Source organism: Elephas maximus, chromosome 26 (assembly GCF_024166365.1).
Source record: "Elephas maximus indicus isolate mEleMax1 chromosome 26, mEleMax1 primary haplotype, whole genome shotgun sequence".
In the NCBI taxonomy this organism is placed as follows: Eukaryota; Metazoa; Chordata; class Mammalia; order Proboscidea; family Elephantidae; genus Elephas; species Elephas maximus.
This window is the reverse complement of record NC_064844.1, coordinates 6,358,343-6,376,468: the sequence shown is the minus strand read 5'-3', so window position 1 is coordinate 6,376,468 and position 18,126 is coordinate 6,358,343. Positions and strand designations below refer to the sequence as shown.

The 18,126-nt window shown below is 44.4% G+C and overlaps 1 protein-coding gene across 2 annotated transcripts in view; it reads right to left on the bottom strand.

Moving 5' to 3' along the window:
* EFEMP1 (EGF containing fibulin extracellular matrix protein 1) overlaps positions 1-17,408 on the bottom strand; it is a 71,516-nt gene extending 54,108 nt beyond the window's left edge. Inside the window, exons 1-4 of one of the 2 annotated variants that reach the window (XM_049870358.1) lie at positions 17,325-17,408; positions 15,987-16,074; positions 11,642-11,690; positions 11,068-11,472 (exon numbers count right to left, since the gene is read on the bottom strand). In XM_049870358.1, coding sequence (XP_049726315.1) covers positions 11,068-11,472; positions 11,642-11,690; positions 15,987-16,067 — 535 coding nt within the window. In that variant the 5' untranslated portion in view covers positions 16,068-16,074; positions 17,325-17,408. Of the gene's footprint in view, positions 1-11,067; positions 11,473-11,641; positions 11,691-15,986; positions 16,075-17,159; positions 17,301-17,324 lie in introns of those variants that run through there. The other variant, XM_049870357.1, reaches the window with a different exon arrangement.
* Positions 17,409-18,126: the final 718 nt, after the last annotated feature.

Sequence of the window (18,126 nt, the reverse complement as noted above, 5' to 3'; positions counted from 1 at the left end):
TATTAGAAAACATTGGGATGTTAAGTTTTTAGAGAATAGGAAAAACGTGAATGGCAATTTAACGGCATACTCGTTTTGTGAGTGTAGGTATGAGAGGAGGGCTTTGCTGCATCTAACTGCAACTGAATAAAAATTATTTCCTATTCCAGGGTGTGATTAACCTGGTCTTCAGGGTGGACGCTGAATAGGAGCCCCTTGTTTTGTTTCTCACTTTGAATGATGTCCCATGGCTTCACTCAAGGCGGTAGGATTGGAGTCCATGTAGCCTCATGGGCAGCCACCACCCATTGGTCAGCAGAGGATTGCATCCTGCTATGCTAAGCAGGTTTCAGTGGACCTTCCAGACTAAGAAAGACTAGGAAGAGAGGTCTGGCGATGAATACCCTGTGGGTCACAATGGTCTGATTTGCAGCTGATATGGGGATGGCACAGAATGGGGCAGCATTTCATCCTGTTGTGTATGGGGTCACTATGAGTTGGGGGCCAATGCCCTGGCAGCTAACAACAACAAGCACATCCAGCTGTTTCGTATATAAAACTCACTTCACCCCAGTCCCTGGAGCATTTTGATATTTAACTGTAAGCAAAAGACAGTTAAGACTTTCGTCTTGATTCTCAGTTTGCCAGGCACACATAAACCTATATACGCAGCTTTTATGGTTGTCTCTAGTCCTGTTCCATACTTCACTCTTGTATCGCCTGCAGGTCAAGTACAAGCTAGTTGCTTGCTCCTCAGAGGCCCTCCTCCCCCAGTAAGATTCTTTCTTCCTGGGCCCCTGGGATCCTCACTTCTCTAGCAGTTCACCTCATCCTTCCTTGGGACCAGATCAGATCTGCTCTTCTCTAAGTCACCTAAATCTAAGTAACTTTCCTGGATTCTGCCCTTTAGCATTTGAACAAATAGTTTTTAAGAGCATAATTTCTGGCCTGAAATCCAGGCAAATGTCTGAGATGGATTAATCTGATCCCTTTGTCCTTTGTTACTCTTATTTCACAGAGCTTCATCAAAAGCTTTGGGCTTCTTTACAGAATCAGAGAGTTCATGTCAATATTTGCCAGTCTTACGATATTCTCATGTCAGCTATCATTGATATTAATATCCCCCCAGCCCAACTGTGTTTTCATTGCTCATCACTGGACTTCTGAGGAAGGATATATTTGACACAGAGATGCATCCATTGGTTTTGTGACATTTCAGAAAATAAAAAGAATTCTAGTGTTTTCCATTGCTAGTCTTGCTCTGGGAATAATGGCAACCTGTTTATTCACCAAGGTTATTAAAAACTGGTGATCCAGGATGTAAAGAATAAGTTTTAAAGCTCCTTTTTTTCGAGTAGCTTAAGCTTCAAATGGAGCCCTGGTGGCACAGTGGTTAAGAGCTCGGCTGCTAACCAAATGGTCAGCAGTTCAAATCCACCACATGCTCCTTGGAAACCCTCCGGGGCAGTTCTACTCTGTCCTGTGGAGTTGCTATGAGTCGGAATTGACTCGACGGCAAGGGGTTAAGCTTAAAATGGAAGCCAGGCATCTGAGATATCCATTGATATCCTCACGCGATGGAATGAATGCTTTCTTTCAATAACTACTCATGGACCACGCTGAAATTTGGTAACATTTATAGTTGCGAAATATACCCTATACACACAAATATACCTATGGTGCCCAATAGGTCATTTTCAAGGATGGCTTTGGAACTCAGAGTAAACTTTCAGCATGAGTTCTCTGATGATTAAAAACAAACAAACAAAAATCTATTTACTGAGTGCCTACTAAAAAAATAAGTACAACTGAACACGGTTCAGGAAGGCGTTCAGACAGCTGGATGAGCACATCTGTATTCTCTTGGGGGTGTTACTGAGTATGGAGCCAGTGGCAGCTGTTTGTCCTGCAGTGTCAGCATCATTGAGCTTCCTGGTTTGATCTTTCTCCCATCCTAACCTCGTTAGCATTCCTGTCAGCAGGACACTGCTTCTGGGGACTCTCATGGGAAACCACTCTTGGACGGAAGGAACGTGGATGCAATTTGCTTCTTACCTGTCCTGCTTGGCTACAGGATGACTGCTTTTTCTGATGTTTGGCTCTTAATCTGCTTCATCAGACCTCCGACCTCTCCTCATCAGTCTCTTCTAAATTTGCCATTTTGTCCAGGGAGGAAGCAGACTTTTGTCCTTGACCACGTTTCTGAAGTCATATTTTCTTTTTTGCCCAAATATGGGCTGTAGTAAATTGTGGTGCTCCCTTCTTCTTCCTTCCACTTTTTGCAATTCATCACATACTTCTTGTGATGCCCATTGTGTTACTTTATTGAGCTGCTATTTGTTTCTTTTGTTGTTATTTGATGACACACGGGTCAATGATGCTGATTTCCCTAACGACTCTGGCCATAGCTTCCTTATCCTTTGATTCTCTTAAAGGACCTTACGACAGAGAGTGTTTGGTACTAAAACCAAAAAAAAAAAAAAAAGAAACCCATTGCCGTTGAGTCGGTTCCGACTCATAGTGACCCTATAGCATACGGTAGAACTGCCCATAGGGCTTTCAAAGAGCAGCTGGTGGAGCTAAATATCTATTTACTGATTGAATTTATTGAACCCTAACTGAATGGTTTTGTTTTCTGTTTGATCAGGTTCACTCATGATGTTGCCTCGCCACCCTTGACTTAGTATTAAAAAAACAAACCAAACCCATTGCCGTTGAGTCGGTTCCGACTCATAGTGACCCAATAGAACAGAGTAGACCTGCCCCCTAGGGTTTCCAAGGAGCGCCTGGCAGATGCAAACCGCTGACCTTTTGGTTGGCAGCCGGACTGTTAACCACTGCGTCACCAGGGTTTCCATTATAGATGTATGTTTATTTGAAAGGTAGCTCAAGTTTTAGAATTTGATTTTGCCCAAACATCCAAGTTTTTTCATCTCTTTGGTACACATTTACAGGGCATTGAGTCTCTGACAGTCCATCCTTTTAATCTCTGGTGGCATGAAATTGACAGCAATAAAGTACCCTTCTGCTGCCAAGACCTTGGCCCATAGCCTCCCTTTCATTTCTTCACTTTGTCTTTATTGAATGTTTACAAATTTAGGTTTCAGCGACAAGCCTGCAATTGGGGCTAAATGCTTACAATGACAGCTGTCTTGTCCTGCCAACGTTTGAGTGCAGTTTTCTTGATCAGCTCTATTTCTGAGTGTGCAGTTTGCAGTTACCTCCGGGAAAGAGCAGCATGCTAATAAATTTCAGATGTGATGGGAATTACTTATTTGTACATTCGTGCAAAATCAAACACATTTCGGACAAATTTTGTTTACTCCTTGGTTTCAAAGAATGAAACTGTGCCAGTAATTCAACAAGTGCAAAGGCAATCCTTACAAAAGGGGCCACTTGTTGATTTCAGAAAATACAGCTCAAGACTTCCCGCTGGAGAAAGAAATAATGAGCCCGTACCAGTGCACATTCCTGAAGTTACCCAGGCCTGCGATTCTACTCTGATCTGCTTCTTTTTTGCTTCTATGGGCAGAGGGAAATTCATTCCACAGATTAATAAGCGTTAACTAGTTTTAACAAGAATCTCCTAGCCTTTGATGGGAGGCAAATCTTTGATCAAGTTTAAATTGAGCAGAAGACACTTGTGTGAATACTCTTCAAATACCTGACGACTTAGAGTCTGAATGGAATGAGGTGGTCAGCGGTGTATCTGATACTGAAAGGGTCCCCTATCTCTCTGATAACTGAAAGGTGCTTTTAGGCCAACGTCAGAGTCAACCACCCTTCCTTTCCTGGCCCTACACGAACCTCCAAAGAGCACCTTCTCATCACACAAGTTTGCGCCATGGAGCTTAAATGGGGTCTGTGTGTGAGGTACAGGTATCACTTAGCACATAGCCTACTGACAGTTTATGTACAGTTATTTATATTATGTTATTTCACGTATACAGGGTTTATAGAGCGATTTGGGGCTCCCCTCCTTTCTCTTGAAGTGCCCCCTCTCCTCAGGTTGCCTGTGTCATATGCTTTGTTCAGGGATACGGTCCTAACAGGGCCCATGACCATCCGTACCTGGGGATCAGAGTACTGGTGACAATTATAAGAAAGGCGAGAGAAGTTAAATAGATATATTATTCTACTCTAGAAGCAGAATGTATAGGGACATATTTCTGGTGCTTTCTCTTCAGTGCTTCCCATATTCCATGTAAAGATTTCCGTCCTTGCCCCCAGACTTTTGTAGCTGGATGCAGCTCCTTGGAGTTTAGTTAGGGCACTTAAGCAGACTTAAGCAGGCACGAAAACCGCCTGGTGGGGCTGTGAAAACACAGACTGCTGGGCCCCATCTCCAAAAACAAACAAACGAACAACCCACCAAACCCACGGCAGTTGAATCCATTCTGATTCATAGCGACCCTACAGGACAGAGTAGAGCTGCCCCACAGGGCTTCGAAGGAGCGGCTGATGGATGCGAACTGCTGACCTTTTTGGTTAGCAGCCAAGCTCTTAACCACTGAGCCACCAGGAATCCAGGCCCCACTTCCAGAGTTGCTGATTTTGTAGGTCTGGGATAGAGCCCAGGAATTTGCATTTCTAACATGTTCCCAGATGACGATGATGCTGCCGGTCCAGGGATACGCTTTGAAAACCACTGATTTACGTAGTTATACAGCATATTTTGAAGCCCTGGTGGTGCAGTGGTTAAGGAGCTTGACTGCTAACCAAAAGGTCAGCAGTTTGAATCCGCCAGCCGCTCCGTGGAAACCCTACGGGGCGGTTATATTCTGTCCTATGGGGTTGTGATGAGTCGGAATCCCCTCTATGGCAATGGGTATAGCGTATTTTGCTGTGGAAGTAAGGGTTTTCATCCTGCCCTCTTCCATTCCTCCCACCTTAAACAGCTGTAATTCACTTTTTATGAAGGAATTTTAAGGACACTTTCTGACTGTTCATGACTCAGATACATATGTCCACGACTGTATATTAAAAATGAGTTTTAAATTGATTAGAAATTAAATGACTACGGTATTTTGAAAGGCAAACTAGGAAATACTACTAGATTTTTTCAGGAGTCAATCACCTCTGTTACTTTGCATCAGCTTAGTTAAAACATAATTAAGTTTTCCCTACAAACTCAACTCATTTCCATTGCTATGGCGTTAGAGAATTTTTAGGTACTCGAAGGCCATTAACAACTAAAAACGACGAACAGCTGAAGGCAGGGTAAAAGCCCATTTTGGTTTCTGCTTGAAGCTTTTTTTTTTTTTCTCTTAGTATTACAACTTACTCAATTACAGTATTCCTTTTGCAAAATATCTGTTTTCTGAGATCAAAGCTCTTTGCCGGGCTGTATAATTATATGTAAGAAAAATTAGGCATTTCCTCACAAAACTAACCGAAGCAACCAGAGACCCTAATGACTTTAGCCAGGATGAACAAAGGGGCAGTGTCTGTGCTGTTGGTAATGACAAAGCCAGGTACGCTGAGCCACTTGGTTACACTATAATTTATAAATCCCCTTTTGGCTATGAGTTTCATTTAAGTTTCAAATGAAAGAAGGCAAAGAAAGACATCCCTAACATTTAAGAAGCTGTACATGTTAGTTCAAGTCTCTCTTTTTTAAAGGTAGATGTATAGATAATAACTTCTTTACTGTTCAAAACAGTGTTTTAGTTATCCTTACATAAATATGCAGTTTATAAAGAAATGTGCAGAAGCTGATACATGGTCCCAGGAGTATACAGCTTTTTTATCCTTAGTATAACTTGCTTGTTCCTTTAGGATTTGTAAGAAGCTTTTCTCCCATAGCTTTTTAATTATGCCTGTGTCACAGGTGATAATGATAAAAAAAGAATCATTGAAAAAGAGCCGACAATTAGAAAAAAAATAAAAATTTTTAGCAAACTTAAATATTTATAGTTCATGCCTGGTATGTGAATTTGGCCATGTGGTGAAACTTTTCTAAGCAGAAATGTGAAAAGATGAGCTACCTATGGTGTGACGTGTATCTAAGTAAACCCAGTGCCGTCGAGTCAATTCCGACTCATAGTTACCCTAAAGGACAGAGTAGAACTGCCCCATAGAGTTTCCAAGGAGAGCCTGGTGGATTCGAACTACCGACCTTTTGGTCAAGTGCTAACGTTGGGGTGTCCTACCTATGCAAAGACTAGAACAACGTGGAAACGAACCAGCCCATTGACGAACCAGCCAAGGGGGTGCTGACAACTGCAAAGAAAGGCCTGTCCAACTACCTAAAAAACCAGTGAAGTCTGGTGTTTAAAATTTCAAAGCCAATTTTAAAGAAAGTCTCACTGGGCAAACAGTGCTTTCACCTGAAGGAATGGCTGAAGCGTCGGGGCTTGTCTTTGGCTGCCAGGGGCAGGAAATTTGGGCACAGGTGTATGTTAGGGTGAGCAGCCATCGCCTTTGCCTGGGACTGGGGCGCTTCTCATGATGTGGGAGAGATTTTCAATTTTAAAGCCAGGACAGCGCCGGCTAGACAGCTCGGGTGGAAACCCTGGGGCATTTTCAGCTACACCTCGTATAACACAAACAGGTAGCACACTCAGGACGGACTCTGTAATCCGCTTCCTTATGCGTTTGTATCGAGTCCATGTCTTGATGGTGCAATTTCTTTACCAAGTAATTAACGATACCTGCCAATCCTAACCAAGCTTTGTAATGGTTTAACTACCAGCTGTACCAAATATCCTATGTTTAATTTCTTAAGGTTCAATGAAGTGAACAAATTCCTTCAAATTGGGCAATCGATGCTTTCTCTTAAACCCCCAAAACCAAACCCGTTGCCATCAAGTCGATTCTGACTCATAGCGACCGTACAGGACAGAGTAGAACTGCCCCATAGGGTTTCCAGGGATTCGAACTATGGACCTGTTGGTTAGCAGCCGAGCTCTTAACCACTGCACCACTTGACACCTCCCAAGTGATTTTTTTTTTCCCTACAAGAATGGGACTCTTAGAAAATTACAGATTATTAATAACAATAATGATAAAAACCTTTCTCGGCTTGAACTAGCAATTTCTAACTCCGCGTCCATTAAAGAGGATTCCACCACCAAGAATATGCAATAAGATGTAGGAAACAATGGTGAATTATGAATGGGTTATAATACAGTCCCCATCCATCCAATTTCCTCTAGGTGCCAATGCTTATCAGCAGATGCAGATGAGATCTTAAGGAGAAGCAATTTCTAAGGAACAATTGATCTCTGAAACTTTATATATGACTCTGGGTTTGTAATATTGAAATGACCTGGTACTTTATACCTGTCAAGGTTCACACCTGTCATTTGAAAATCTCAATGTAGCTGGCTTCTATAGATAGCATCACCCTCAACTGGCAACTGTTACCTGAAAAAAATCTGCTCGTTGCAACTTGATCTTTGGATGTTATATTGCATTTTAAACCCCTTGTTTTTGTACAAAACTGAAAAACTCTGGAAAAATACAAGGAAAGGAGTAAACATATCTTGTTTTCATTAAACTGTTAACACACGGACAGCTGGTTAAAAGACATATTTATAAAAGAACGTACACTTAAAAATATCCAATGGCATTATTTAAATTATTAGGCGCCACCTGCGACTTCTCACAGGGCATTCAAAGGCACCAGATATTTTAAGACTGAAATACAGCTCCGATTTCAGCAATTACACACACACACAAATGTCTTTCGTTTTAAGTTATGCAGTGATAAAGTGTACCTGTTGAAAAATAAATGTGGAAAAAAGAAATAATTTTTATACAAATGTGAGTCATCTGTAGGCATTCATTTATTCCAACCCAGCCAACCCGGTAAATGTGTTTGGCTTTCTGAGCATAAGTGTGCAGTGCTGAAAAGGGAGTAGAGATCTTTATGGAAACAGAAGGCCCCTCAGACTCCACAGTGATGTCAGTCATACAGGTCCTTGGAGCACATTATTGTTTCAGGTAGAAGTCGTCACACTTTCACCCTGGTTATAAAACATTATTTTTGTGCTGCTGGCCTGGAGCAAGAATGTCATACATCTGCAGGCAATTAGAAGATGCTGGACTGCTTGTTTGATTAGCTCAATAATAAACGGGTACAAGTGTGACTGGATTTATGTTCGTCGGATTCCCTAGACAGATTATCCTGTTGTTATCATATGAAATAATCCCCTTTTATCAACAATTAAGTAAAGCCACATTTATGGGCACTTTGCAAAATTGTGAGGTGGGAAGAAATCCAACTTAAGCCGAAGTCATCCAAAAAACTTTTAACCCTGCTTTCAGTGGCACAGGCCCCAATCCCAAATTTTAGAAATGGGTTGGATTATAAAGAAGCATTTGGGTTGGAAATGCCCTGTGTGCAGGCAAACAAGTACATATTTAGCATCTACTGTAAGAAAAGCGTTTAATAGTTTTAGCTTCTAGGTTAAAAAAAAAAATCCCCAAGAATTAAGAATTGTAAATGTTTTAATATGTTTTATTTGTAACGTATTCAAAAGCCTTTCTAGAAAATTAAATTAATTAGGATTTGATTTTCATGATTCATAGTATAGTTTCTACTGTAATCAATGCATGTTAACCAGGAAAAAAAACCAAACCCATTGCCATCGAGTTGATTCTGACTCAGCGACCCTATAGCACAGAGTAGAACAGCCTCATAGAGTTTCTAAAGAGAGGCTGGTGGATTCGAACTGCCAGCCTTCCGGTTAGCAGGCTTAGCTGACCGTAGCTCTTAACCACTGTGCCACCAAGACTGCCAACACAGTCCTGAATTTGTTTTATTCTAGAGCTCCATTCAGTTCTAGACATTGTTCTTGAATTCAACCACAAGATCAATGGTGGACTATAAACTACTTTGGGATGTGACCCATTCATTTATCTGTTTTTTCCCCAACTACTGTAAACATTTGAAGTTCTAAAACTAATTCTGTATATGAAAGTCAATACTCGAGAAACATTTCACCAAAATTTTCAGTTTTAGAAAAAATAGCACCAAACCTTTCAATTACTTATATATTATATATTTAAATAGCGGAATTAAAAGTTGTTATAAATGCAAGGTATTTTTTTATCAATATTTCTCTCTCTGTATTTATAACCTCATCAGTTTATCTCCTTGACATAATTCTTAAATTAAATATAAGTATCAAGCAGATGCTGAAGCATTCATCATCAATATTGGAATTCTGACTCATGACAGTAACACGAAACAGATGCTAATATCGTAAGCCCTCTGAAAAGCGACACCATCACAGCACGGCGTTGCTCTTGATGTGGCGGTACTTAACGTTTGAACACAAAACATAAAATAATAAAAATCAGAGCATGGTAGGTTCTCTGACTTCATTTTGTAAGCCATCCAAAATCCAGTGTCTCTTACACAAAAGTTAAAATGAAACATTGGTGAATGAGGGGCGGCATCCCGGGGGACCAGGAGATGCTGCTTTCGTTGATGTGGTAGCTGGGTAATCCCAAGTGAACCCCTCAGTGTGGAGAGAGGAAGGTACCCTCTTCCTCCCTCATGAATTGTTGTTGTTAGGCGCCGTCTAGTTGATGGCTACGCACAGCGACCCCATGTGACAGAGTAGAACTGCCCTGTAGGGTTTTCTTGGCTGTAATCTTTACGGAAGCAGACTGCCACATCTTTCTTCTGTGGAGCTGCTGGTAGGTTCGAACAGCCAAACTTTTGGTTGGCAGTTGACTGCTTTAACCGCTGCACCACTAGGACTCCCAGGCCCTTTCCATCAGGCAACCTGTTGTTGTGTGCCGTCGAGTCGATTCCGACTCATAGCATCCCAACCCTACAGAGCAGAGTAGAGCTGACCCATAAGGTTTCCAAGGAACATCCTGGTGAATTTGAACTGCTGGCCTTTTGGTTAGCAGCTATAGCTCTTACCCACTGCACTACCAGGGTGGTGAGGTGAAGCCCTTAATATGGGGTCTACCGAGTGAGTCCCTGGCAGTTAACAGAGGAAGCTGGGGCTCCTAAGGCCCCATCTCTGTAACACAATCTCTGCACCAGGCCACTCTGCAAGGGTTTGCTAAGAAGAAAAATGAAAACAAAATCCCTTAACACAGTCCAGTTAGCCAATATCCTACATGTCTTCAAAGCCTGAGATTCTTATCACTTTGCTAGCAAGAGTCTACAGCTGTTGCTGGAATACACAGTGATGTGTATACTCTTTGTGAAAATAAACAGAAAAGCCCAGGCAGACAGTGCCATGGTGTACTGATACAGGGGAAATATGGTCAAATGAGAGCCTTAAAAGAGAGACCAAAGTGAGCAGAGGAGACTCCCTCAAAAGGTAGCAAGAGGCAGGGGCCCCACTTCTTTATTCCTGAATGAGGAAAATAAGTCAGTGGCAAGTTCAGTGAAAAGAAAGCTAGAGAAACCAAAGGGGCCAATTTGTGGAGTGGCTTGACGACACGGTTTCACATGCCAAGTGAGTAACCTGACGGCTCCTCCTGACAGCTGTACCCTGGTCCCCGCCTGCCTGCCTGGGCTTGGAGGCAGGTCCTGCCCTTCTCACCTGTGCAACCTCTGGTTCCCCATTTGGCTGCACACTGGAACCATGGGAGAAGCTTAAAAAAAAACCCACGGTTGCCTGGATCCCATCCTAAGACATTGTTATTTAACTGCCTTGGGATTTGACTTGGGCATTCGGAAGTTTAAAGGTTCCCCTCAAAACCAAATCGTTGCTGTCGAGTTGGTTCCAACTCATAGCAACCCTATAGGACAGAGCAGAACTGCTCTCTAGGGTTTCCAAGGAGCACCTGGTGGATTTGAACTGTTGACCTTTTGGTTAGCAGCTGAGCTCTTAACCACTGCGCCACCAGGGTTTCCCAGGTGCCCCTCAGTATGTGCAGCTAAGGGTGAGAACCCTGGACGAACTCCCCGAGCCAGTATCCTCATCTGCAAAATGTTGCCCATACCAACAACTACCTTTTGGGATGACTGTGATGATGAAGTATGACAATGCGGACAAAGCACTTAGCACGATGGCAGGCACGTGGGAAGACCACAATGAACCCAAGCTATTATCGTTCTCACCACGAAGCGCACCTGGGTGAAAACTGTCTTGTCAGCATAAGTGCGCTTACCTTGGCACACGTTGTGTTCACTCTGCTCGTAGCCGGCTGCACACTGGATGCGGTGAGGGGGGCTGGAGGAAATGCGTTGGGGGTCAGCTGGGTTCCTCCGGATGACAAAGTTATTTCGGCCAGTCTGCATTTCAGGGCCGGCCACTGCGGCAGCACTGGCGATAAAGCCACCCCCGGGCACCACTCCACTGGCGGCCATGCCCGCGGCACTGAGCCCTCCACCGCTGGCGGCTGCATTTGCAGCTGCACCTACGGTCTCAGAGGGGGCTGGTGTTTCTTGCTGGGGTTGTTCATTGTTGACAATAATCTGGGCTGTTTTAGGAAGACAGAGGTATCCTCCGTAGTGGTTGACACATTTCATTCCGCCTTTGCAAGCGTCTGGGACGATGTCGCATTCATCAATATCTGGGGTCAGTAATAAGATAAGTCAGGCATCTTCTCAGAAGGAAAACCGAGCATGCAAATAAATATACACTCATGCCTTTTTGGTACAATGCAAACGGGACAGGAAAAGTGGCGCATGGGATGGAGCCTGAGAGCCAGGCTCAAACGGGAAGACTTTGAAGTAGCTCACCTTTGCACTGCTGTCTAACAGGGTCCCACTCGTATCCGTCCGTACATTGCTGTGAAGAAAACATCAAAGATGGGGCCAGGAAACAGTTAATTGGTGAATTCTTTCTCTAACAAGTCAATTTAAAGAGCTGCATTCTTGTGGCACAAATCCTTGAGCTTGAGCCCTAGATATATGATGAGATTGGCAGTTTAGCATATTCTGGCTATTTTTTAACGCCATGTCTGTGCCCTGGATAGTCTCAAGGGTCCCTTCCCAATCACAGCTGCCTCAGCTCTCCTCTGGCTTGTGGTTGGTGTGGTTGCCCATCACCACTTTCCTGGAATTTGTTTCTCTGTCTTACTACTAATCTTCTCCGACCTCTCGCTGCTTTTTGTTTTGTTTTGTTTTATTTGCCCTTTCTTCCACATGGTAAATTTTACCCAAAAAAATTACACTAAGTTCTTTTTTGTAGCCCCTGGCTGTTCCCCCTCTTTCTAAATCCTCTTAGAGCATTCAAGCGCATGGCTTTCCTTACCATTGCTATTCAGCTGAGTCCCACGCTTCTCTCTCACACCCTGGCCTTCCTCCTAGCTTCAGTTCCTACAGATCTTGTCTGGTTTGCCCACTGAATGAACCATCTACTGAGTATCTGCTCATGCCAGGCTTAGCACTAGGCTCTGGGGATACCCAGATGATCGAAGACCTTGTCTCTGTCCTCAAGCACGGGCCAGGAAAGGAGACAGGCAGGTAGACAAGTTGAACAAGACACCATGTGTCGGAAGTATGTGTAGTGATGGAGTTACGGACTCTGTCTAGGACTGGGTGGGCCTGACATGGTGGAGGGGAAGGAGATGACAAGTGAACTGGGTCTTACAGGATGAGTAGGATTTCTCCAGGTAGATGTGGAAATGGTAGGAAGAGGGACCATAGTGAGTACAGGCATAAAATTATTAAAGGGAGAAGGAGCTGCTGGTAGTTCAGTGTGAGGTGGGGGATGAGGTTAGAGGAGTGGGCAGGGCCAAACCTAGGAAGTCTTTCTTTGGAACAAGGAAGGACTACCCTGAAGAACAGTGATTCCAAAGCTTTATTACGCCTAAGAATCACCCAGGGTTCTTGTTAAAATGCAGATTCCTGGGCCTACCCAAAGGATCTGATTCTGTAGGTCGGTAGGGGACCTGATAATCCGAATTCCTAAAAAAAAAGTCCCAGGTGATTTCGATTCAGGTGGTCTGTGGGCAGCCTTTTGAGAAATCTCGCTGTAGCTGATGAGAGGCCATTGAAGAATTTTTAAGCTCAAGAAAAAAACTTGATCAGATGTGCATTTGAGAAAGTCACTGTAAGGAAGATGCTTTGGAAGGACTGGGTAAAAGTGGAATAAACAAGTAAACAAACTTAAATTCTTTCAATAGAGCCAAGAGTTGCTTATGCACTCCCCAGATGCATGGCCAGGAAGGAGCTAGGCGGAGGCAGTAGGATCAGTTTACATGTCCTACTGATACCTGACATTTCACATGGTGAAAACGCAACTCACTTTCTCTCCCAAACTAGTTCTTTCTTGTTTTCTCAACAATACCAAGACCATCTTTCTCAGGACTTACGATTATAATTAGCACTGAATTTTCCAATTATTTTCCTTCAAGTTCTGCTGACCTTGGGTTCACTTCTACATCGACCACTTTGGTGTAAGTTCTCCTGGGCTCCAGACTAGACAAGTCTTCTTTGCTGTCTCCACATCTCTGCATTCTATACACAGCCCCCATGATGATCTTTCTTCCTGTCTTGTTTGTGTCCCTTTTCATCTAAGAACTCACAGTGGCCTGTAGACATCTCATCTCGTATGATCACCATCTCTGTGTTCTCCCCAATACCTAGCTCCAGTCGACTGGCCTTATCATCTCCTAGACTTTGCCTTGGTTGTTTCCACCTCCTCCCTTTCATATGCTACTTCTGTGATTCAGGTGCCTCCTCAGCTCCTCTAGGTCAATCCAAGGTCATCACTTCCTTTAAGAAACCAGCATGGAGTTCCAGCTCCTCCAGTGTGCCGGCACTGACATTGATCACCTCCTTGCTTTTCTATTTCTTCAGCAACTTGTATAATCTGAATAATAATATGATCTGTACTTGCTTAGGAACTTTGTCCTTCTCCACAGTGCCTTTCCAGGGTAAATTCCCTGAGGTTAGAGCCCAATTTTCTCAGTAAACAAATAAGCATGAATTCTTTTGACAGTGCTGAGAGTTGCTCATGCACACCGCAGATACTTGGCGAGTAAGAAGCTGAATGGATCCTGTCTTTAACGAGGACGGGGAATATGGGGCTATCTTGTGGACATGAGCCATCCTTCTGAAAATTAGCTTTCAAAACAGGAAAAATGGCAGTTCCCTTGAATAATTTGTATGGTAAATCAAAAAGACTTGCAGTTAGTTTTCGGTATTTAGTTCCAAGTACATTCAATGTGGATTGACTATTAAATAAGCCTGGGCTGAATTTAGGTGTTTAGCTATGCTGCTTGTTAGCTGGGTAGCCTTAAGCAAGTTAGACAACCTCTCTGATCTTCAGTTCTACTAACAAACAAAAACAAAAAACAAACTCGTTGCCGTGGAGTCGATTCCGACTCATAGCGACCCTATAGCACAGAGTAGAACTGCCTCATAGAGTTTCCAAGGAGTGTCTGGTGGATTCAAACTGCTGACCTTTTGGTTAGCAGCTGCTCTTAACCACTATGCCACCAGGGTTTCCAGTTCTACCACTAGCAGAAGGCAAATGATGCCACTTACCTCAGACTGTGCTGTGGGGCTACCAGGAGGTACTGTCTCCACAGCTGGGTACTCGAAGATAGTTACCTCTTGTCCTTTGCCCATGAATTATCAGGCACACCCAATTCGAGAAAGAATACATCTAATCTTAGCACAAAAGGGGTATCATGTCTGGAAAATCCATTACAATGAGTGAACCTGCCTACGGTCTTAAAATTATAGTGTTTAAACCTGAGGGAACTTTCTCTGCTCAAGATGAGTAAAATCTAGGTGATAAGCAAAGGGAAGGAGGAATGAGATTAGCATTGTAAAAGCAATAAAACCTTATAGTACATGATTATAAAAGTGGTTGGCTCATTTAATTTGAGCTCCCTGAAGAAGGTAGCTCAGTTTATCCTGAACAGCAGACCATTTCCATTCGAAGACCAACAGCTCATGCATTTATTTCTCTGGCTTTATTTATCTTCAGCAGAGGCAGCGACCACATTTAACATTAAGTTAACAAAAATATTTATATTAAACTCTATTTAATTCGTAGATCATCTGAATAACATGGAGGGGTGCTTGCCAGATGAACACAAACATCCCAGGGACAATGTGCTATCACAACGTGAGATAATGTTTACTATCAGTAACTGACATTAGCTCACTTGTAAGAATTTCATTTAAAACCTTTTTTTTTTTCACATTCTTTCAACTAGGATTACTTAATTTTAAATTGGGAGCAAGGAGAAAAATGTGTTTTTCATATTCCAATGCAGGACAAATGTCATTTGCCTCACAGCACTGATTAAGGACTAGAAAACACAAAACAGAGGTGTAAACAAACTCACCAGCAGTGAGGTAAGTCCTGCCCTCCTCTGTTCTCACCATATCCATTCCTGGCAGAGGGAGGTGGCAGATGATACTGCCAATATTTTATTAAACATTAGCTTTGCCCATGCAATTGACCGATTAGTCAGATGCTACTTGGAAATGTCACATATGCTACTTAGAAAAATGCAAAACCAAACTCCACACACTGCATTTTAAGACTGCTTTTTTTTTTTTTTTTTAAGCAAATGCTGTGTCCTAGTAACACATAGTCTATTTGAGGGGCATTTATAGAGTCATCAGCTACACTGTAAATGAACACACAGTCTTTATAAAAAATGCAATAAAGCCACTTACATGAGAACATAGCCATGAGGTAATGGGCTTTTATGATGTCTAATGTTTTTATTTTACTTGAGTCTTATTCTCCAAGTTTTGGTTTCATCTGGACGCATGTAGGAGCCTAGGCTTTCGGGTTTCTCACATCCATGAGTTTATTGAATGTGTTGGGGACATGTAGCTTACTTTAGTTGTAGTTTTAAAAGCGTTGCCTTTTTTTTTTTTTTTTTGGACAAATCATGGCATTTTGGCACCTATCTCAATTGGTGATCTAAATGAACTTTTGAAAGGACCACGGGCAATTTGCAATGGATTCTAAACAAGAACCATGCTCAAGCGTCCTTTAATTTATGACCCTTCGCAGAGGACAGCCCACATACCCTGGCAGGGGTGGGTAGAGGCTCTCCTGTGTCACGGAATCCCGCTGAACGCACTTATCTCAAATTCCATCACCCCTTACCGTGTACGTGATGGTTTCTTCGGTCTCCTGTGACTTGGCCAGCGCCAGAGTCAGCATAGTCAGGAAAAGGGTTCTCAACATCGTGAATCTCAAAGAAAACACAGGACAGAACGATGCTTAGTGTCTGCTGCGGGGGTCAGAACAAAGCTTTAGCTGTGAAGGAACCGGCAAGGGAGGGAGAACCGGAGAGGCTGCGGCTCCTTGTACCCACGTCCCCTCCCCCTGTTGACCCTTCCCTGTTGCCAAAGCAGGCTGGAGACTGTAAAATGCTGCGGAATTGCATTTCATTGGACTGCATCCGGGAGCGCTCTGCATATACAAAGGACGCTCGCGCGTGCATTTTATTTTGCGCCTACACAGCAGGCTCCAGAAAGCGGGTGGAAGGCGAAGGCTGGAAGGTGATCAATTTCAAAGGAGTCGGTGCCTTTTTTTTTTTTTTTTTTTTTTGCAGGAGTGGATGTGGGGCCGCAAATCTTGTACTTCCCTGGAAGTTAAGGCTCTCCCTACGTCCTCACTCCAGCTAAAGTTCTTCGCACAGCTCAGCAGAAATACCTGCGAACCAACATGCATTACCTTGGCCTCAGACTTTTTGTTCAAACACCCAAACAAAACTTGAAGTGCAGTCTTCTCCCGGGTTAAGTGGAATACCAGCCCCCCTGGAGCACCTTCTCACAGCCCCCAGCACAAGCTCACACAGGGGCATTTCCCGGCTGTTCTCCGAGCGCAGCTTTGTTTAAATATCCCATGTCGCTCGGAGGAGTAGCTCACAGTGCCCGATTCTCTTATGCTTTATCAGCCCCTCGGTCCCCTCACATGCTACCCTCTAGGATAGGGGCTGCCTGCAGCTGGAATCGGGGGATCGCACCGCAGCCCCGGGTACCAGTTTCGGGGCGGCCGGCCTGGCGTCCGCGGGGAGGTGAGGTCCCCTTTTTCAAAAGTAAATTAACAGGCAGCACTACCCGGGAGCTGCTTAGCGCTCCAGCTTCTAACCCGCTCCTGCGGAATCCAGGTGAGTCTTAAGTCTTAAATCACATTGGTCTCCTGAAACTTCCTAAACCAGGTTTCTGGTCAAAGCCATGCCAGCTGGTTATCGGCGCGCACACACATGCCATCAAAACAGATGTCACCCCGGTACTCGCACAAGCTGACAGATTGCATTCCGAGACTGCGCACCTTTTCCTCCCTCTCAGCCAGAGACCCGGCACAACCCAGGGCAGGTCCTCGTTCTCGGGTACACGCGCTCCAGGACCCCTCCAGGCTACCCCACCTTACCCCCCGGCGCGCAGATTCGCGGACACTGGGCGTGCTCAGTACACCCCCTGCGCAGGGGGCTCCTACCTGCGCGGCCGCGCTGCGCTCTGGGCCCGGGCGGCGAGGGGAGTGCGCAGGGGAGAGCAGCCCCGTGGGTCTGAACTGGTGAGGTCTGGCAGCGGCTGCAGCCGCAGGAGGGGGAGGAGAAAGGGAGGGAAGAGGGAGGGCGAAGGGGGGCGGAGGAGGGAACCGTGGGAGGCGCGAGGCCTGAGCCAAGCGCAGCAAGCCCGGCAGGAGAGCGCGCGGCGCAGCTGGCTCCGCACCCCCTCCTCCAGAGGCAAAGGGCCCCTCCGCTGTCCCTGTCCTGCCGGCTCCTGCTAGCCCTCTCGCCCCCAGTTCTCAGACTCGCCGCGACCCCCACAGGGCTTCGCTTTTTTTTTGAGGCGCCAGGAAAGATAAGCTGAAAATGGTACTTTTGGCATGGGATGTTCTGGATTTGGAATCAACCTTGAAGATTCCCTAGCCTCTGGGGCGCTTACTTGTGCCCCGTGGAGAGGGAAACTTCTCTTTTGGAGAGCTTCTGAGGTTCCTAAAAAATTGCTTTATATTTTTATTTTTTCCCGGCGAGTCCTGGGAGCGGAAATCAACCCCATTCGCAGAACCCGTCCTTATGCCTTTTCTTTCAGATGCTTCTTGGGGGGAGGGAAGTCTCCTTCCTCAAATGGGGAGAAATGAGAATTCATCCATCCATCCATTCATTCATTGAACAAATATTTGTGAGCCTACTATGTGCTAGCTACTGTGAATGGGTCAAGAAGAACTCACAGTTAACAAAATTGTGAGGCTGGTGTTTGTTTTTGCTCTTTCTAGCCTCCTTTTAAAAGCCCCT